The sequence below is a fragment of the Pistacia vera genome, unplaced genomic scaffold (genome assembly GCF_008641045.1).
Source record: "Pistacia vera cultivar Batoury unplaced genomic scaffold, PisVer_v2 Contig214, whole genome shotgun sequence".
NCBI lineage: Eukaryota > Viridiplantae > Streptophyta > Magnoliopsida > Sapindales > Anacardiaceae > Pistacia > Pistacia vera.
In genome coordinates this window covers 2282433-2302547 of record NW_022196018.1, presented here as the reverse complement: position 1 = coordinate 2302547, position 20115 = coordinate 2282433, and the positions used below count along the sequence as shown (strand labels likewise).

Here is a 20115-nt window from a genome sequence, read left to right as displayed (position 1 = left end):
AACAGTTCACCAACTGCTAATCCATACTAATGCCTCAGTGACATGACTATCATCGTCATCCGTACTTATATCAACTCATGATATTCGGAAGCATCCAGTATGGCTACTATGCAATATAATTGCCCAAATTATATTGCTTCTGTAGGGAACCTTTTTTGATAATTCATTTACCGATTAAATGAATCATCTGGACAAGTCATATACATACTTTATTTTAAATGCATGACTGAATAAACGAAGCAATTTATATATATGAATTGAAGAACTCTTTCTTCTATTATTTATGATATATATTGATACAAGACTAAATGGTCTGAAACCGATAACATGAATGGTTTCTAGGGCATACACTAACAAACTCCCAATTGCACTAAAGCCATTTGATGTTGTATCTCATACCCATCTTCTCAAGATGATGGTCCAATTGCTTGAGTGTCATCCCCTTAGTTAGTGGATCAGCTACATTTTCTACTGAAGGTGTCTTCAAAATTATAATCTCTCCAACTCAAATGAATTCTCTCAAAATGTGATACTTGCGCTGAATATGTTTGGATTTTTGGTGTGCCCTTGGTTCCTTTGCCTGTGCAATAGCTCCAGTATTGTCACAGAACATGCTTATCGGGTAAGCCATGTTTGGAACCGCACCAAGTTCAATTACAAATTTTCACATCCAAACAACCTCCTTTGTTGCTTCTGAAGCAGCAATGTATTCAACTTCTGTAGTGGAGTCTGTTGTGGTTGTTTGTTTGGAACTTTTCCAACTAACAGCACCTCTATTACATATAAAAATGTACCCTGATGTAGACTTTCTATCATCAATATCTGATTGGAAATCAGAATCTGAGTATCCTTGAATGTTTAACTCTGAACACTCATAACTCAGAACTAGATCCTTAGTTCTTCTCAAGTACTTAAGGATCGATTTTACAACCGACCAATGTTTCTCCCCTGGATTTGACTGATATCTGCTCGTAACACTTATAACCAAGCTATATCAGGTCTTGTACATAGCATTGTGTACATTAAGTTGCCTACCGCAGATGCATAAGGCACATTACGCATCCGCTATTGCTATTCATCGGTCTTTGGACCCATCTCCTTGGAAAGATGAACACCGTGAGTGAAGGGCAATAGACCTCTCTTAGAGTTCTCCATGCTAAACCTTTTTAGCATTTTCTCTATGTACAATTTCTGGGATAATCCAATTACCCTTTTCATTCTATCTCTATAGATATGAATGCCAAGGACATAGGTCACTTCTCCTAAGTCTTTCATCGAGAAGGTTTTGGACAACCAAACTTTAACCTCTATCATCATGCCTATGTCATTTCCCATCAAAAGGATGTCATCTACATATAGTATGAGAAATGTGATGGCATGATCTTTAACCCATTTGTATACACAAGGTCCATTTGGATTCTTCACAAAACCAAATGATTTGATTATGTCGTTAAATCGAATGTTCCAACTTCTTGAAGCTTGCTTCAATCCATAAATGGATCGATGAAATTTGCATACCTTATGCTTTTTAGTAGAGGATACAAAACCTATCGGTTGCTCCATATAGATGTTTTCCTCAATAAACTGATTGAGCAAAGCTGTTTTAACATCCATCTGCCAAATTTCATAATCATGGTATGCTGCGATGGCTAGCATTATACGGATAGATTTAATCATAGCTACAGGTGAGAAGGTTTCCTCATAATTCAATCCTGTTTCTGAGTATAACCTTTTGCCACCAGTCGAGCTTTGAAGGTCTCTACCTTCCCATCCTTGCCAACTTTTCTCTTGTAGACCCATTTGCAACCTATAGGAACTATTCCTTCTAGTGGATCCACAAGTGACCATACTTGATCGACATGCATTGATTCTATCTTATAATCCATCGCTTCCTACCACTTTCCTGAATCTCTATCCAGTATTGCCTTTTTGAGCTTCTAGGATCATCACCATGATCATCTACTCCCACTAAGTAAGACTCAAAATCTTGCTCATGTAGGAACCCATATCTTTCTGGAGGTTTTCATATTCTAGAAGACTTTCGCACTAGAACCATAATATCTGATACTGAGGTTCGCTGAGTGGACGTTCTAGCTTCAGCAATCTCGGTTCTTGGCTCTCCGAACTCAACCTGAGTTCAATATTTCTTCCAACACCACCTTCCTCCAAGAACTCATTCTCGAGGAAGTGCGCATTTCTACTGATCTAAACTTTTTGATCACTTGCAAAGTAAAAGTAAGATCCTAAACTATCTTTAGGATATCCAATGAACCGACCCTTATTAGATTTAACATCTAGCTTATCATAGTTAACTAATTTTGTTAGTAAACGGTCCTGTATACGCAGCGGAAACGAAAAATATAATATAACAGGATCGTTTACATGAGCCAAGATCAAGGGTATGATTTTACAATTTATATTAAATAAAATCTGCATAAATATTCAACATGAGTTAAGAGAAACAAACGCACGTTGAAGGCTCCTCCAAATTTGTCGACGAANTTACTTCATAGATTGCCTCATCTCATTGTTAAGAAATAGTAGTGTCCCTATCTAACACTAACCCAAGAAAGTCAGACAGAATCCATCTTTCTTCCCTAATTAGACGATGGATTGATAAGTTAAGTTATCGATTCTCGCTTCTAGTTGCGAAATGAGCTACTAACCACTATGCGTCTATTGTATATATATTTAATATATATATATATTTGATTTACCTATCGACTCAGTCAGGAATTAAATCAAGACGGCCCTTTTAACTCAGTGGTAGAGTAACGCCATGGTAAGGCGTAAGTCATCGGTTCAAATCCGATAAGGGGCTTTTACTTTCTTTAACTTTCTATATAGGAAAAATTTCATTCGAAAGTCTATAATTTCGAATTTTTTGAATTTCATTCTAATGAATTTCATTTTAATAATAACTAATAATAAAGTGAGAGAGTAATTTAGAAAATCAAATTGAACATTTTTATATTATAATACAATGAATAATAATAAGTCGGCTTTTGAATCGCCAAATAGATATTCGTTGTTTCCCTTTTTCGATAGATTAGAAATCAACAAATCCAAAAGAAAAAGTAAGTGGACCTAACCCGTCGAATCATGACTATATCCACTATTCTGATATTCAAATTCGATAGAGATAAAATTGAAACAGTAGATTTGGTTTATTTCATATTTTTTTATTCGGAAATCTGTCGATATCTCTTATTTAATCTTCTTGTTTCTATATTTCATAGGAAATATATTGCGTTCCTGCCTAGAGAAAGAAAGTCTTATTCCAAATTTTTTAATACCTAAAGGGTATTTCAATATCTTGTTTTGATTCCAGAACATAACAAGAGCCTAAATTCTAGTTGTATAAGAATCAAATTGTATTAAGAATCAAAAAATCGAATCATAAAGAATGGCTTCAGATATCAATCAAATATTTCCATATTGATGCTTACAAGATGACAATGTAATGGGATTGAAGGTGTATGTGAGAAAGAAACTCTCATTTACAGTTTGCTATTATTTTATTTAAATATTGTATTGAATTAGATATAAATAATAAATTTTCCCTTTTTTTACCGGCATGGACATGTAGATATCAAATAAAATAGAAAAAAAGATTTCTTTATCTGAGTAATGAGTCATCTGACAATTCATGATTTAGATTCAACTACTTATTAAGAAACTAATAGCAAGGAAGAAACAATTTGAGTTGATGCGTTTACCTAAGTAAGGACCAATAAAATCAAATATTTTGATCTTCGAAACCAATTAAATGAAATTCTAAAGGTTCAATTTTATGGGGCAGTGCGCGAGAAATCAAATTATAAATAAATGATAGAATTTTGAGCGCCCTGAAAATGCCATAATATATAACATTAAGATATATAAAGGTGTTCGGAAATGGTTGAAGTAGATGAATAGGAGGATCGCTATGACTATAGCCCTTGGTAAATTTACCAAAGACGAAAAAGATTTATTTGATATTATGGATGACTGGTTACGGAGGGACCGCTTCGTTTTTGTAGGTTGGTCTGGTCTATTGCTCTTTCCTTGTGCCTATTTCGCTTTGGGGGGTTGGTTCACAGGTACAACCTTTGTAACTTCATGGTATACTCATGGATTGGCTAGTTCCTATTTAGAAGGTTGCAATTTTTTAACCGCTGCAGTTTCTACTCCTGCTAATAGTTTAGCACATTCTTTATTGTTACTATGGGGGCCTGAAGCACAAGGAGATTTTACTCGTTGGTGTCAATTAGGCGGTCTTTGGACTTTTGTTGCTCTACACGGTGCTTTCGGACTAATAGGTTTCATGTTACGTCAATTTGAACTTGCTCGATCTGTTCAATTGCGNTAAAATCATAAGAACATTGGGGATGGTGCTTATCGGAAAGATGATGATCTATACAGAAAATGCCACCACAGTACTTACACTCAAATTTCGTCAGCTCGAATTTCTTTCTGCAGACGAAACATCTTACCACCCTGGCCAGCTCAAGCTCAGCACTTCCATTCACCTCTTCACTTCTTGAGCCCTCATCACTTCCGGAACTGATCACCAATGGTGGAGAACCGGTAGACGAACTCTCCATATTATCAAATTTACCCAGGTCATTTCTTCTTACGATATCTAGTAGTTCAGAGAACGAAAGCGGCGAACTCTCCATTTTCCTTGACCGGCTGGCACGGTCATTTCTTCTGACCATAGATATCCATTCCTCCAGGGTAATTGTTGACTGCTCTGCTCTGACCCAATTTTCACCTGGATTAGTTGTATTTGAGTAGGTAGCCTCCAGCCTTTTTGCCGCTGTGATGGCAGCTTGTTCCTCAGCAAGAAGAACGTCGAAACAATTATCACAGTAATTCAATTTTTTATCTGGGACAAAGGAGCCACAGCCATTGGCACAAAGGTTAGAACTCATGTTTGTTTCTGTTAAGAGAAAAAAAAAAAAGAAGAGTTTGTGAATGCCTTAAGTTCTTCTCTGCTGGGGAATTTATCATCTGCCAAAAGGAAAAGGCAAAGGCCACAATTATTTGTTGCAACTTCAATTATCAAACCCCTTGGACAAGTCAGTTTTAAGTACACTGTATTCACATTGTAGAAGATATAGCATGTGTTTCCTTCTGTTCTTAAAACTGACACGAGTGAAAGGTCCCACACGGTGACCGATGCTTCACTTTTCTCATCTCATTATCGGTAGAGTAATGCTACAGTTACCGAAAGGAGCACACTGAATTCATGCACCGAATGACGTAGCGTAATCCTGACTATCGATTAATATTAATTCATAATTAATCGACGGTCAGGATTGCACCACATCATTTGGTGTATGAATTCGGTGTGATCCTTTCGGTAACTATATTATTTTTCTTACCGGTATTATTAGCCCAACACTACTTCATTAATCAGCTTATTAATTGATTCTAATTAGTCTTTAATGGAAATTGTAAACTTGCACCATTTAGTTTAGGAGGTTAAAACATTAGCATCCTTGAGGTTTAGTGTTAGTTAGTTGACTTAAACCCAGATATTCTAACAAGTAACACTTCAGGTCCAAATTAATGTTATGAAATAATGACAAATTCATCTAAAAATTAACCGTTGTTATCTAATTCATTAGATTGAAAGGTAAACTTGGAAATTCATTAGATTAAATTTATCACCACTAATCTCCAGTAATCTCCCATGGCAGCTAGGAGTGTAAACAAGTCGAGCCGAGCCAAGCTTTGGGCTAATCGGGCTTAGCTCGGTTGTTACAGTATTGAGTTTGATCTTGGCGAGCTTGAAAATTCGAGCTTGACATTGAAAATTAGAACTCGAGCTTGAGCTCACTGAAAAAACTCTCCAAGTCTCCACTTTTCCACTATCCTAATCAGGCTTTTCAAGTCGAAATCTGGTGAGCTCGAACTCAGCTTGACACTGTAGCCGAGCTCATCACCATTCATCTTTTGGAAGACTCGAACTCATCTCCAATTAAAAAAAATCAAAATTAAAAGCCAAACCCAAATGAAAACCACCAATACCTTCTGATCAAATCCAACAATTCAATATCTTTTGGTAGGCGGAGGAGGGGGAAAGGGAAGAGGTTCTTGTTTTTATAATATAATGTATTTTGTTTAACGTTTATTTTAATATTTTCTTAGGTTCTTAATTTTTCTCTTTTTTGTTATTATCTTTTTAAAATCGTATTCCTAAATTCTATAATATATTTTTTATTAAAAAAATATTATTTAAACAAAACTTAAGTGTGATGTAAATACTTATTATTCGTTTGAATAAAATTGATATATTATTTCTAAATTTCAATTTCTATTAGTAGAAATGAAAAATATTTTGTTGAATATTTTTTTATATGTTATTATGTCACAATTATTGTTTTAGTTATTTTACTATATACAGATTTTGTTTACGAGAAAACAAATTCAAAAAAAGGAAGTTAATTTTCGGGTAAAATTATCACTATCTTATAATGTTTGGATTTATAAGTGATACACTAAACCTTAAGGGTGTTAAACCTTTATGAGACGAAAAAGCCAGGTAAAACCAATAAAAAAAATCGATTTACTTAGCAAAAGGAGAGAGAGAGATTCTAACCCTCGATAGTTCTTTGTTCCGAACTATATCGGTTTTCAAGATTGGAGCTATCAATCACTCGGTCATCTCTCCAAAAGACAATTTTGATTTTACTTTTACCAAATAGAACATGGTCATATCAGTTGATACCATCACTATGTATAGAAAGTAGAAAAAGATATCTTGTGTGAATCTATAGTTCAATCTATCTATTTGTATATATAGAGAATAGATAGATGCATTATTCATTTGGTGTTACAAGTGGGTGTGGGTGGGCTGGAAATGGAAGCATTATTTGTGCATGTTGTGGGCATCTATCTTTGTAGGGTATTGCTATTTGTATTCGCTTTTGGGGGCAAAATTAATAGGGTGTACTTTAATTGAATTAGAAATTGCAATTTTTACACAAACACTTATGCAAAGTTGTCTTCACAATTTGCAAAACATATTATGCTTGCTTTAGCCAAAGAAAATTTACAATCTGTAAAACCCTTTTCTGGATTTTAAGTCTCTAATAGAATATGTAAATATGCACCATTGATTTTGCACATTTGTTTCAAGTGGATGTGGATGCTAGCAAATAGAAGCTTTTGTGAAGCTTAGAGCTATCTATCTTTGTGACAGTTTAGGAGGAGTGGAACTTTCAATTGAATTAGAAATTGCTAAATTTGTATAGACATTTTGATTGTTGTCCAAATTAATACGGGGTGTTTATCTGAGCTTATGAAAATTAGTTTATAAGCAACAAGTACCTATAAGCTAATTTTAGTTTATAAGCATTTGAAATTTTAAGCAATTACATGGTTGGTTAAAGTACTTATAAATGACTGATAAGCAATTAACGTGTTTGGTAAAATGTGACTTATAAGTACATTTTATTATAAAATTACTAAAAATGGTATTACATTAAATAAGGGTATACTATGGAATTTTAAAATTAAACAAGGATAATGTGGTAATATACATGGTTAAACTAACTTATAAGAATAAATTATTATTTTTTTGCTTATAAGCTCAAAAAAGTTATAAACAAACAGGTTAGCTTAATTTTAGAGTTTATAAGCTAGTTTGACCAACTTATAAGCTTAGACAAACACCTCGTAGGTGAAATCAATAATCAAAGAAACCGGCATCTATTGATGGTAATTATCAATTGCAAATATCCACGCTAATCAACAAAGTTTTAAAGTATAAGAAAACTATAGAAAATACAAATAAATAAAATTATAAATTGAAAATATAGTATGGCTTGGATTTGGTGCAACTCTGTACTAATGAGACCATAGCAATGCTCATAATAATTAACTATTTCTGAGTGGCTGAGTGATTTGGTGGAGACTCTTGGATATATTACTCAAGAGGTATTGAGTTCGAGTCTCTTATCTATTGCTAATAGGCTAATAGGGATAGTCACTGGAACTTTTATCCAATCGATAATTCCAGGGTCCCGGGGGTTCTCTCCAATCTCATGTCTATCTTTTTTTGATCAAATTGAATTAACTTTGAAGTGGCATTGTTGGTATTGAGGAGTTAAGTTAATATATCCAGTTCTGAAATGAAACTCTACAAGCTTCTAAGGATCAACAAATTTCAAACTTTTTTATAACATTTAGGCTCTATTATAAAAGTTCAGCAAATTTTGGTGAATAAATTTTATTGATTTTTCCAAATTCAGATCAAATGATATTTTTTTGTAACTTCTTTTCTATATTTTTCTGTAATAGAGTGCTGGTATTGGAAAACCATAATTTATCAAGCAACCTAGTATATCATTTCCACGGTGCAATATGCTATTCAATAAAAATAATAACAGAAATTCACTCAGAAGATATACCAAATTAATAGGTGGGGTGAAAACTATGTATCAAGTTTCAATACTGTATTTTAAGGTTTAGCCATGATTTGCGAAAGGATTAGCAATTTTTATTAAATTCAATTAGGGATGACAACTTGCCGCGAGTTTGCAAGAACTTGCCCTACCTGGCCTGGCCCTGCCCCACCCTGTACGGGGTGGGGATTCATCACAATAGGCGGGGATAAAGATGGGGATAACTATCCCCCACCTTTGCCCCATCCCATATACTCATATATATATATCCCACCATTCTATAAGATAAAATTATATGTGGTCCATTAATATGTAAATAATATTATGGTTTAATATATAAGTTGAACAATATCTAGACATTATCTAATTACTATTTCAACAGTTATAACGTGTATTTGAGGAAAATTTATTTCTTATAAACTTCGTCCTTTTTTTGTTTATTAAAGAAAGTTAAAACGTATTTCTCTATTAATTAGAAAAACAACAGTTTTGAAAAATTAAAGTGAGGAAATGTGAGAGAAACCCGGTATTCTTCATCACAGAAATCACTACCAATGGCTTAAGGTATGTTTTTATGATTAACTGTTTATTATCTTTTATATCACGTAAAATTCTTGAAATTGAAAGATCCTGCAAGTTGAGGTTTCATGTAGATAAATTTACACATTCGCCTCAAACGCAGCGTTTTACTCTAAATGACGACACAGCCATTTAGAAGATTGCTGAGGGCACCTAAGTAATTTAAGAAACAAACAGCCCTCTTCTTCCTATAAATAAAGGCGAAAGCTAACTCAAAGCCAAAACCCTAGCCGGCGGCCTGTATTAGGTGAAAAAAAATGAATCTGCTTTTCCTCAAAATCTCTTGATAGAGAAGAGAAGAAGGTGCGGTGATGAAGGAGTAATTAATCTCGTTAATCTGAGATTAACATGAAGATAATCTCTCTATCCATTCTAAATCATACTGAGCACCTTCTCTTCCTCTTCGCAAACTTCTTTCATTCATTTTTGTTTTTGTTTTTTGGTTTTTGTTTTTTAACATTAAAACTCAAATTAAATATCAATTTTCTGTCGAATTCATGGTAAATCGTATCGTTGATGATGCAGCATTTCACAAAGTAGAGAATGAATTACCTCCCGTTTTTGGGAGGAAAATTTGTGAGGAGAATGAATCCGAGTAATGTAGGGCGGGGCGGGGACGGGAAATGGGATCCCCGCCCGCCTCCGGCCAAGAGAGAAAGGCTTTATTCTTTCATTCTTTTTTGTCAGCATTCATAGAATTAGATCTGTGTATCTGGTTATGTGCAAGTGTAGTCTGTAGACAATTGGACAATGAAACATTCTTTAAAACTTCAAAACCTACAGTTGAAAACCTCAGAATTATTGGTTTTCAAATGAACTTTTTCTTTTCCTTGTTTCATGAAAATGTCAGAATGCCTATGTGTATGATCTTTAGCTGAAATTTTTACCTCGAGTTGTTCAACTCTGCTACAATCTTGACTTGAAATAATACATGTATGGAACACAGACTGAATGCTTACAGATGAGTAACTGATTATTAGCCATTGATCATTTAGGTTGGTTTCTATGGCGAAGTAACAGGCAAAAACAATTAGCTTGAAGGCCTTAGTGGGCAGAGAGAATTACAGTGTTATATTTGCTGAATCAGATCCGGGTTTCACTGATATTCTGCTTAGTTTCCAGAAAATCCCGATGAGAACTATCATTAGGTTTATTTCTAATCACAATAATACATCTTCTGCAATGATTCAGAATGCCGTTCTTTAAAGAAGTCGAGTCTTTACATTAATGCTATAGTGAATATGGAGAGCGTATGGATCACGAGATGCATTTGTATGAGAATACCTTGCAGTTAATTTTTCAAGTTCTATAATGGTGGTTCTTGATTCTGCAAAGCTGTAATCTACTGGTGACTTCTTTTATGTCTGAATCTGCTCAAACTAATGGCTTTAGCCAATTCCAGAATGTTGAGGACATAACATTGATTTTGGGTCGGTTCAATTTCAGGTAACCAGTGCATAAGAATTTACAGGTTATGCATTGCATAGCATTTTCATTTCAGCACATGAAACCATTATTAGCTAAATCAGATATCGTCTGCATAGATCATCTGCAATTAAAATTGCTCTTTAATAATTTGCCCAAGTAATTGTACATTGTAAGAAGAATCAGAGGTAATGTTCTGAAATTTATTTCTATAGTCAAGATTTTCATGAATGAATGAATCGACAAGTTGGATGATTCTGTCGTGTAGGGATTCAATGGTTTTCTCACCGTGGATGCTAAACTGGCTCAACGAGTTCTTGCTGTTTGATGATATTTGCTTCAAAAATTAACTTGTTCCTGCATCTTCTCACTAAGCATGTTCAAATTTCTAATATTCTTATGCCTTCTGGACTTAATTATTCATGTCCAAAATTTTAATATTAATCTTAATGATTAAGCTCTGTCAACCCAGGAGGTAAATTAACTTAATTCAAAACATGTTCCACATAGGATTATTTTCCCACCAAAATTTATGAAATTAACGATTGATCTCCTTGTAAATGAGGAGTGACATTTTCGCACCCAAATGCAAAATTTATGAAATTAGGATAAAAATATAATTTTCAAAAGAAAGAAAAAACAAAAATTGAAAAAAAAAAAAAAAAAAAAAAGTTGCCCAAAAGCCACCAACGAGTTGGCCAACTTTTTTCTTTTCAGTTTTTTTTTTTATAAATTTTATAATTTTTTTATTTTAATAACTGACTTTATTTTTTATTTTTTTAAATTTATTAACCTTAAAATTAATGTAAAACAAATTAGGGGTAGAAGATATGTTTAATAAAGTTTAGGTGGTCGTTAAAAATTATAAAGTCAAATGGTAAAGGGTATTATAGTATTTTCATAGCTTTAATAGAATCCGTCGATGGAGATTGGAGTTGGAGATTGATAATGGGTGGTGGGAAATTGTTTTTCTCAAAGTTTATGGTGGAAAGATGCGATTACGGCAAACCTTGGGTTGGGAAATTGTCATTCACTCAACTTAAAAAGTGTAACCCTAAAAGCAGCTTTTCAGAAGCTGTTTTGCAATTGTACGAGGGCATTTGTAGAAAGATTCGCTACCCAGTTCAAGCTGAAAATTAGAAACAATTCGTGAGTACTTTCTTGCTCTTCTGTTTTTTTTTTTTTTTTTTTTATTATTAATTTGTATTTGATTTGGCCATGTTCGTTTGTGCTGCAAAAGACTGCAATTTCAACTAGTCGCAAATTGGAGAAATACGGCATACTCGATGATCCATTTGACTCTTCTTTTGCAGAATACCTCACTTTTTTTTCTAAATCTTTCTCATCGGCTGAAGTTGTGGCACATGATAGAGAACAACATTCATTCACAGTGTCTTATTTCACAAACTCATGTGGGTTGTCCCTAGAAATTGCTGCTTCTTTGTCAAAGAAAGTAACTTTTGAAACCCCAGAAAACCAGATTCTGTACTTGGCCTTCTCAGAAAAAAAATAAAATGGTTTTGCCAATGTCCACATATCTAAACTAGTTAAAAATGACCGAAAGTGCTTGTAGGCAGTGTTGAGGAAACTCTTTTACCCAGCTTGAGTTCTTCCGTTCCGTGGGATTTCTGGTACTGACCTTGGGAATGTACTGTCCTCAAACCCTTTTGTACCGTAGTTTAGAGAAACAAATTATCCCTAACTATAATTTCCTCAAGAGTTTGGTTTCCAACAGTGAAAAAAATTGTAATGTTTGGAAGTGGGCAATTCATTTGCATGATGTGCAAAAGAAAGTTGTTCCCAATATGCCTGCCTTGAAAGGAATTGGAGTGACACAATCAGGTATTTCAACTTTGGTCACCTCAAATCCTGGTGTATTGTGTGAAAGTTTTGAGAAGTTTGATGAATGTGTCAAGATGGTTTTCGAGATGGGATTCAATCCTTCAACCAGTGCATTTATCCACGCACTTGTAGCAGTAATGGCCATGACCGACAATTCCTGGGAACAAACAGTCACACAACCCCAACTCCTATAAACCTTCAGTTTTTGTTCCTGGAAACCAAACTCTTGAGGAAATTATAGTTAGGGATAATTTGTTTCTCTAAGCTACTGTGCAAAATAGAAGTGTTTGAGGACAGTACATTCGCAAGGTCAGTACCAGAAATCCCCACAGAATGGAAAAACTCAAGCTTGGGTGAAAGAGTTTCCTCAACACTGCCTACAAGCAATTTTGGTAAATTTTTAACTAGTTTGGATATGTGGGCATTGGTAAACCCATTTTTTCCTGTGAAGGCCATGTCTAGAATCTAGGATTGTTTTCTTGGTGTAATAGCACAAATTGTCATGTTGGTTTGCTCCTAACACCAGTTGGCGGAGGTGTCTTCTTTTTCTCCTCTACTCTTCAATCTGGTGAGTAAAATCTACATACTGAGCAAAACCTTCAATACATTGTTATTAATACTTTTCAACGATTACGATGTGTGGTTTTGTGTATAGAGGGCTTGTATATGCACAAGTTTTACCAAGCATTTATAGGTTTGTCGTCCAAAATTTAGGCACTAATCATGTGGATTTGTGTTTGGGTTTGTTGCCCAATAGCATTAGATCATTCTCAACCGATATAGAACAAGTTAAACAGGACCACTCATTTACTGTGTCATACCTCATAAATTCATGTGGGTTGTCCCCAGAAAAGGCAAAATCTGTCTAAAAAATAATCAAGCTTTAATCTACTGAACAACCAGATTCGGTCCTGAAAGTTCTAAGAAACCATAGATTTACAGCTGCCCATATAACCAAAGTTGTTGGACTGCACCCTAGAGTACTTTTAGCCAATCCTGAGAGGTCAATATTGCCTAAATTTGAGTTTTCTTAACTCTTTCGGGGTAACAGATGCTGAGGTTGTGAGTGTTTGCTCGTCAACTCCAGCTATATTAGTTATTTTGTGTATATATATATATATATATATAAACTAAAGTTAGTGTTTTTGGTTCTTATAAATACATGTATATATATTTATTTTAGAAATTAAGTAAATATTTATTGGCTTTTATCATAAATCCCCTAAACCCTAAAGGATAATCCCAAGGTGTTTAACGGTTATTTATGTTCTGCAGTCATAGGGGTTGGTGAATAATAGTAATTTCTTAAGTTCGTTTCAAAGACCTGTTGAGAAGCTATTCTTGGATAGGTTTGTGACAAAATACTTGGACCAGGTTCCTAAATTGATTAATATCTACCAAAGGAAGGAAGGCTTTCAGGCTCTGGATATGAATATCTATGGGTGTGTTTGTTTTGTTATTTTGGGTAGGATTTTTGAAATAATATTGTGGAGTTGAGTTGCGTTATTATTACGAGAATATGATTTGAATAAAATGTGTTTGGTAGAGTATTTTGACTTTGTTATTTGAGTTGAATAAATTGTTGAATATTTGTTTGGTATATTTTTTTTATAGCTGGGTTAGTGGTGAAAGAGATTTGGTGCTCACTTCACGGATCCTAATAACACACTCTACTAAAAAAACTTTATTACAATCACTCACTCACTCACTCACATACACACAAAGACAATACGTAAACAGCAAAACCATACAAACAAACATAATACATAAACAACAAAACCTGAAGTGTATGTGAAAGAAGCAGGGAGCTGTGCGCCGAAATAGTGTAGATCAGCCTGACTGAGCTTCGCAAGAGGTTGAATGTAGGTGGAAGAGAAGTTGTAGCGGTGGTTGGTGGTTGGAAGAAGACGGACTGGAGAAATAAAGAAAAAGAAAGAAGGAAAGAGAAAAAAAAAGTTGCAGATGGCAGGTGGAAGAGAGAGTTGTTGCGGTGTTTGGTGGTTGGAAGAAGACAGACTGAAGAAATAAAGACAAAGAAGAAGAAAGAAATAAAGGAAGAAAGAAGGAAAAGATTAAAAAAAAAAATTTGGAGATGGCAGGTCCCACAAACAGAACGGTCAAATATGTCAAGAATCAAATTTCTTGGATACAATTCCATGAGTAATAAAACAAATGCATATTCTGAAAATTTGAGACCAAATAGTATCATAAATAGTTACCCAAACGCACCCTATCTTTTCTTCCGGCAAACTGTAGAATGTCAACTTTCCAAACCTAAAAGGATTGTATGGTCTCCATTTGGTGGTCATTAAATTTCAGCATTCTAGTTTATTTAACAATGTTGAATTACTTCAGTTAGTTCTGCAGAGCAACATTGTTTTCATCACTTTCCAATTTGCATTTGATTGTATACTTTAGTTCATATTTAGAATGTGGTAAACTTTTAAGCTAATTTGTTACATGACTAGTAGATGCAGACCTGAACCTTAATTATGAGGTTTTGATTTACTCCAGGTCCTCCCTGGAGTTTCTAACCAGCCCTTCCTTGCTAGCAAATTGCTGTGAAGCTTGGAAGTCACAGAAAGATATGAATCAGTGATATTGATTGACTTGAACAATATAATAGATTTGATGCTTGGTAATTTTGCTTGCGCAACTTCTTTGTTTGGTTGACGTGTCCTCCTGTATAATTGTAATTGCAATATTCTATCAATCTCCATTGCACTGGAGGCAGATTTCAGGTATGCAGTGGTGAAGTTAAATTCCTTGTGGGAAAGAGGATATGTTTATTGAGATTCAGACATCAGTGAAGGGGATTGATAGGTAGTCTTGCTTAACTTGAACTATGTTTTGGAGTGAATTTTAGTATGTCTTCTCTGCTGATGTCCTCTGAAAAGTACTTGATAGACACATTTTTGTCCAAGGTATTTGATATATTTCAGGGGAAAATTCATCAGATTTGAACAAGAGCCTGAGGCAAATCAACCGTAGCTTCTCATTTGTTAATTCTTTATACACATGGTTTTCTTATTGTTGTTTGTTAATTTCGGTGCCTTTGATCCTGAACTTTTTCAGCTCTGGATACAGCCTACAGCTTCTTTTTATCTGTTCTTATTGTTTAATTGGACAAATTGAAATGTTTGAAGTTGATGAACACACAGAGTAATGGACTGAGTAATTCAGGTTATACAAATCTCTAACTTGGTTCTGTTGTTTGCCCCATGTCAACCAGAAAATAAACATTCCCCTTATCTTTTCCTGATGGATGCTCCAATTTTTTTAATTTGTTTTAACAGAGCATAATTGAAAAGTGCATTTCCTTATCTTTATTTAGTAATAAAAAAATTTATTTCCGATTTAAGATAATTATAAATAAGAATAAATTTTATACTATAATAAGTTATTATTTTTCTATTTCTCATCTTAAAAAAATTGTTTCTATATAGTAATAACTATTTATTATTATTATTATATATATATATATATATATATATATTAAAGGTTTAAGATGAAATAAAATATTTATCTAAAACATGAATTATGATATAAGAAATCAAGTAATATTAAAAATAGATAACAAATCGTAATACTGTCAAAATAATTAATTAAAATCTTAATACGTAAACGTTAATTATAAAATAAGAAGTTAATTATAAAATAAGAAATTATAACGGTAATTTTTGTAATTACATTTTTATTAAGTTATAATTTCTTTATAATAATAAAGTAGTTTGACGTCATTATAATTATAAAGAGTTTTTACTTTTTTTATGAATTTTACATTAACCAGAGTAATGTATTTATTTGTTTGTTTTAGTTTAAAAGTCATGTAACTTATGAAACTTCACTAAAATCCTCAAATTTTGTTCAATTATGCGGGTAAATACATTTCAAGAAAAATCATAAAAGTCCTTAACGATTCCGTCTGTTGCCGTTAACTCAACAGAGCCAATTTTGCCCTTGGCTTTAGGTTTAGCCGTTTTGAAGGTGAAGAAGTCAAGAAGAGAGTGAAGACATTTCCACCTTATTTGAAGCTTCTCATGAAAATAAATTTCTAACTGGCTTTGTATACAGGAATAGGACTTGTTCGTTTGCTCCTGATACCAGTTGGAGGAGGTGTCTTCTTCTTCTTCTTTACTCTTCAAGCTGGTGAGTGAAATCTACATACTGAGCAAAACCTTCAATACATTGTTATTAATCTTTTCAACGATTACGATGTGTGGTTTTGTGTATAGAAGGCTAGCATATGCACAAGTTTTACCAAATATTTATAGGTGTGTCGTCCAAAATTTAGGCACTAATCATGTCGATTTGTGTTTGGGTTTGTTACCCAGTAGCATTAGATCATTCTCAACCAATATAGAACAAGTTAAAAAGGAACACTCATTTACTGCGTCATACCTCATAAATTCATGTGGGTTGTCCCCAGAAAAGGCAAAATCTGTCTCCAAAAGAATCAAGCTTCAATCTACTGAACAACCAGATTCGGTCCTGAAAGTTCTAAGAAACCATGGATTTACAGCTGCCCATATAACCAAACTTGTTAGAATGCGCCCTAGTTTGCTTTTAGCCAATCCTGAGAGGTCAATTTTGCCTAAATTTGAGTTTTTCAAGTCTTTGGGGATCACAGATGCTGAGCTTGCGAGTGTTTGCTCTTCAACTCCAGCTATTTTGGGTCACAGTTTGGAGAACCTACTCATTCCTAACTATAAATTCCTCAAAAGTGTGCTTCTCTCTGATGCTAATGTTATTAAATCGTTTAGAAAAAAATCATGGCTCTTTCAGCAAGATTTGGCAAAGAATGTGTCTCCGAAACTCACAGTTCTGAGAGAACTTGGAATGCCCGAGCCTTTTATTGCACTGATTTTAACATGTTTTGCCAGTATTGTCCTCCAAAAATTTGAGAAGTTTGACCAAAATGTCAAGAAGGTTATTGAACTGGGTTTTGATCCTCAGAAATGTGGGTTCATCCATGCAATGCAAGTGTTTGCAGCAATGAGTCAATCAACTTGGGAACAAAAATTGAACGTTTTCAGGGGGTGGGGATGGTCTGATAAGGACATTATGTTGGTGTTCAGAAAATGCCCCAATTGTATGAATACCTCTGAAAGCATAATGAATGCAATGGATTTTCTTGTGAACAAGATGGGTTGGCAGTCCACAGATATTGCCTTGTATCCAGACGTTTTCCTTTTGAGTTTGGAAAAGAGAGTAATCCCAAGGTGTTTGGTTATTAAAGTTCTGCAATCGAAGGGGTTGCTGAAGAAAAATTTGAGCCCAAGTACATGTGTAAAACCTGTTGAGAAGCTATTCTTGGATAGGTTTGTGACAAAATACTTGGACCAGGTTCCTGAACTAATGAATATCTATCAAAGGAAGGAAGGCTTTCAGGATCTGGAGATGAATATCTATGTTTCTTCCAGCAAACTATAGCATGTCAACTTTCCAAACCTAAAATGATTGTATAATCTCTAATTGGTGATTATTACGTTTCAGCTTTGTAGTTTATTGAACAATGTTGAATTACTTCAGTTAGTTCTGCAGAGCAACATTGTTTTCATCACTTTCCAATTTGTATTTGATTGTATACTTTAGTTCATATTTAGAATGTGGTAAACTTTTAAGCTAATTTGTTACATGAGTAGTAGATGCAGATCTGAATCTCAATTATGTGGTTTTGATTTACTCCAGTCCCTGGAGTTTCTAACAAGCTTTTCCTTGCTAGCAACTTACAGTGAAGCTTGGAGGTCAGAGAGAGAGATGAATCAGTGATATTGATTGACTTGAACAATATTATAGATGTGATGCTGTGATATTTTTGGTTGCGCAACTTCTTTGTGTGGTTGATGCGTGCTCCTGTATAATTGTAATTGCAATATTCTATCAATCTCCATTGCACTGGAGGCGGATTTCAGGTATACAGTGGTGAAGTTAAATTCCTTGTTGGAAAGAGGATATGTTTATTGAGACTCTGACATCAGTGAAGGGGATTGATAGGTAGTCTTGCTTAACTAGAACCATATTTTGGAGTGAATTTTAGTATGTCTTTTGTGCTGATGTTTTCTGAAAAGTACTTGATGGACACATTTTTGTCCAAGGTATCAGGAACAGGTTCCGCAACTATTTGATATATTTCAGGGGAAAATTGATCTTTTGGAACTGGGCATCATCAGATATGAGCAAGAGCCTGAGGCAAATCAACTGTAGCTTCGCATTTGTTAATTCTTTATACACATGGTTTTCTTATTGTTGTTTGTTATTTTGGGTGTCTTTGGCCCTGAACTTATTCAGCTCTGGATACAGCTGGCAGCTTCTTTTATCAGCTCTCATTGCTTAATACACAGGAGTAATATACTGACTAATTCATGTTATAAAAATCTCTATTTTGGTTCTGTTGTTTGCCCCATGTCAACCAGAAAATAAATATTCCCCTTATCTTTTCTTGATGGATGTTGCTGTAAGAATTGACTTGACATATTACCTTGTGTTCCAAATTCTTTTAATTTGTTTTAACTTTTAACAGAGCTGTACTTGTGTTCCCTATGGATCACCTGGTTTGTTTTAATAGAGTATAAGTTTCATTTTACCCATGTGCAATGTTGGAACATAAACATATGGCAAATCCTGAATATATTCTAATAATCAATCAAAATATTTGTATTAATGTTGCTTTAATTATACTATTTGATTATGTTAGCAATGTATTAATTACATTAATAGTGATTACTTTCTTGCATTAATTATCTCTAGTATTTTGAATAGATGAAGGTAAATTAAGTCATTATATATAAAAATTCATACTCTATCCAAGAGATAAAAAAATAGAAAAAAAAAATTAAAATCTATTCGAGATGTTAGAAAAAATAAATAAAAACAATAATGGCGACAATGTTGGGATTTATTAGACCACTTTGAGAAAATAAAACAGAGAGGTTACTCATCAATTCAATCAAATTGATTAAGCATGTTGAGAATTGGTTTACTTAGTAGTTCTATTCCGACTCGCAACTATGACTCAGATTTATGGACCAGACCAGTGAATTCAATAGTAATCATGAACAACTGGTTTCTTTTTTCTCAAGGTGATGGGAGAGAATTGAAATCAAATCCTTTTCACATTGCTATGTTATGTATGGGGATTGGGGAATGTTTTGGGTTTAAAAAATAAAAAATAAAAATAATAATTTACTTGAGGGTTACATTAAGCTCCAAGGCCCTTGTATAAATCAACATTTCTGCCGGCCAGCCCTTTCTACAACTCGCTTCTCTTTCCTGACTTTTAAAACCCGTAAAAGCGTCTCCCCCTTTGAAACCCTAGTAATACCATGTGTTATGCCTGGGAAATCAAGGGCTGACGTGGAGTCATGTGACGAAACGTGGCCTGCTCCTGTCAGAACAGTAAGCGCACGTCGGGCCTACCAAGTGCCCTGAAGCTCCCACGTGTCCGCTTCCCTGCTCCAAATCGAGTAAAATCAGCTTGGGAAATGGGTAATGGGACATAAAGCCAGATTATGTCCTGACATTCATACCAACCCAAGGATTTAATGATGATTACACGCATTCAGCTTGATATAAGAAGAGGAAGACCCCTTCATTAAGGGGATTCGATCATTTTACATTGGAACTCTCCCTCTCTAAAAAAAGCTTTGTATTTACTTTTTCAATCATTTATAAGTCAGTCCGCTTTAACGACCTAACCCACCGTATAAATACAAATCAGTGGATGTAGGACTTGCTACCTTAGCATCCGAACCACTTTAAAAGCTCTCATTGCATTTATTTCATATTGATAATCCATATTCACGTGTGCTCCTTGTCCAATCAATGCTGCGCACGTGTCAATTAGTTGGTGCCTAAACCGCGCATCAACACC

At 34.3% G+C, this 20115-nt stretch overlaps 2 protein-coding genes and 2 non-coding genes across 7 annotated transcripts; 3 read left to right on the top strand and 1 right to left on the bottom strand.

Annotated features, from left to right (window-relative positions):
* The first annotated feature begins 2749 nt into the window (after positions 1-2749).
* Positions 2750-2821, top strand: TRNAT-GGU. Its single transcript has one exon. It is a non-coding gene; the product is annotated as a tRNA-Thr (tRNA).
* Positions 2822-4304: 1483 nt separating this feature from the next.
* LOC116129870 (AN1-type zinc finger protein 5-like) lies at positions 4305-4916 on the bottom strand. Its single transcript, XM_031415600.1, has one exon. It carries the CDS (start codon positions 4914-4916, stop codon positions 4305-4307), a length of 612 nt encoding a protein of 203 aa, XP_031271460.1.
* Positions 4917-9279: 4363 nt separating this feature from the next.
* Positions 9280-9363, top strand: LOC116129949. The gene has a single exon (XR_004127982.1). It is a non-coding gene; the product is annotated as a small nucleolar RNA U30 (small nucleolar RNA).
* A 1966-nt stretch (positions 9364-11329) lies between these two features.
* Positions 11330-18648, top strand: LOC116129892 (transcription termination factor MTERF15, mitochondrial-like). Of its 4 annotated transcripts, none has more exons than XR_004127970.1 (4): positions 11330-11549; positions 11714-12810; positions 16317-18239; positions 18348-18648. XR_004127970.1 is itself a non-coding variant. In XM_031415630.1 (3 exons), exon 3 carries the CDS (start codon positions 16458-16460, stop codon positions 17673-17675), a length of 1218 nt encoding a protein of 405 aa, XP_031271490.1. In that variant the 5' UTR covers positions 11330-11549; positions 11714-12810; positions 16317-16457; the 3' UTR covers positions 17676-18648. The 4 variants fall into 4 exon arrangements, 1 of the variants encoding a protein (XP_031271490.1); XR_004127969.1 differs by having other exon boundaries at positions 18341-18648; XR_004127971.1 differs by lacking the exons at positions 16317-18239; positions 18348-18648 and adding an exon at positions 13518-15551.
* Positions 18649-20115: the final 1467 nt, after the last annotated feature.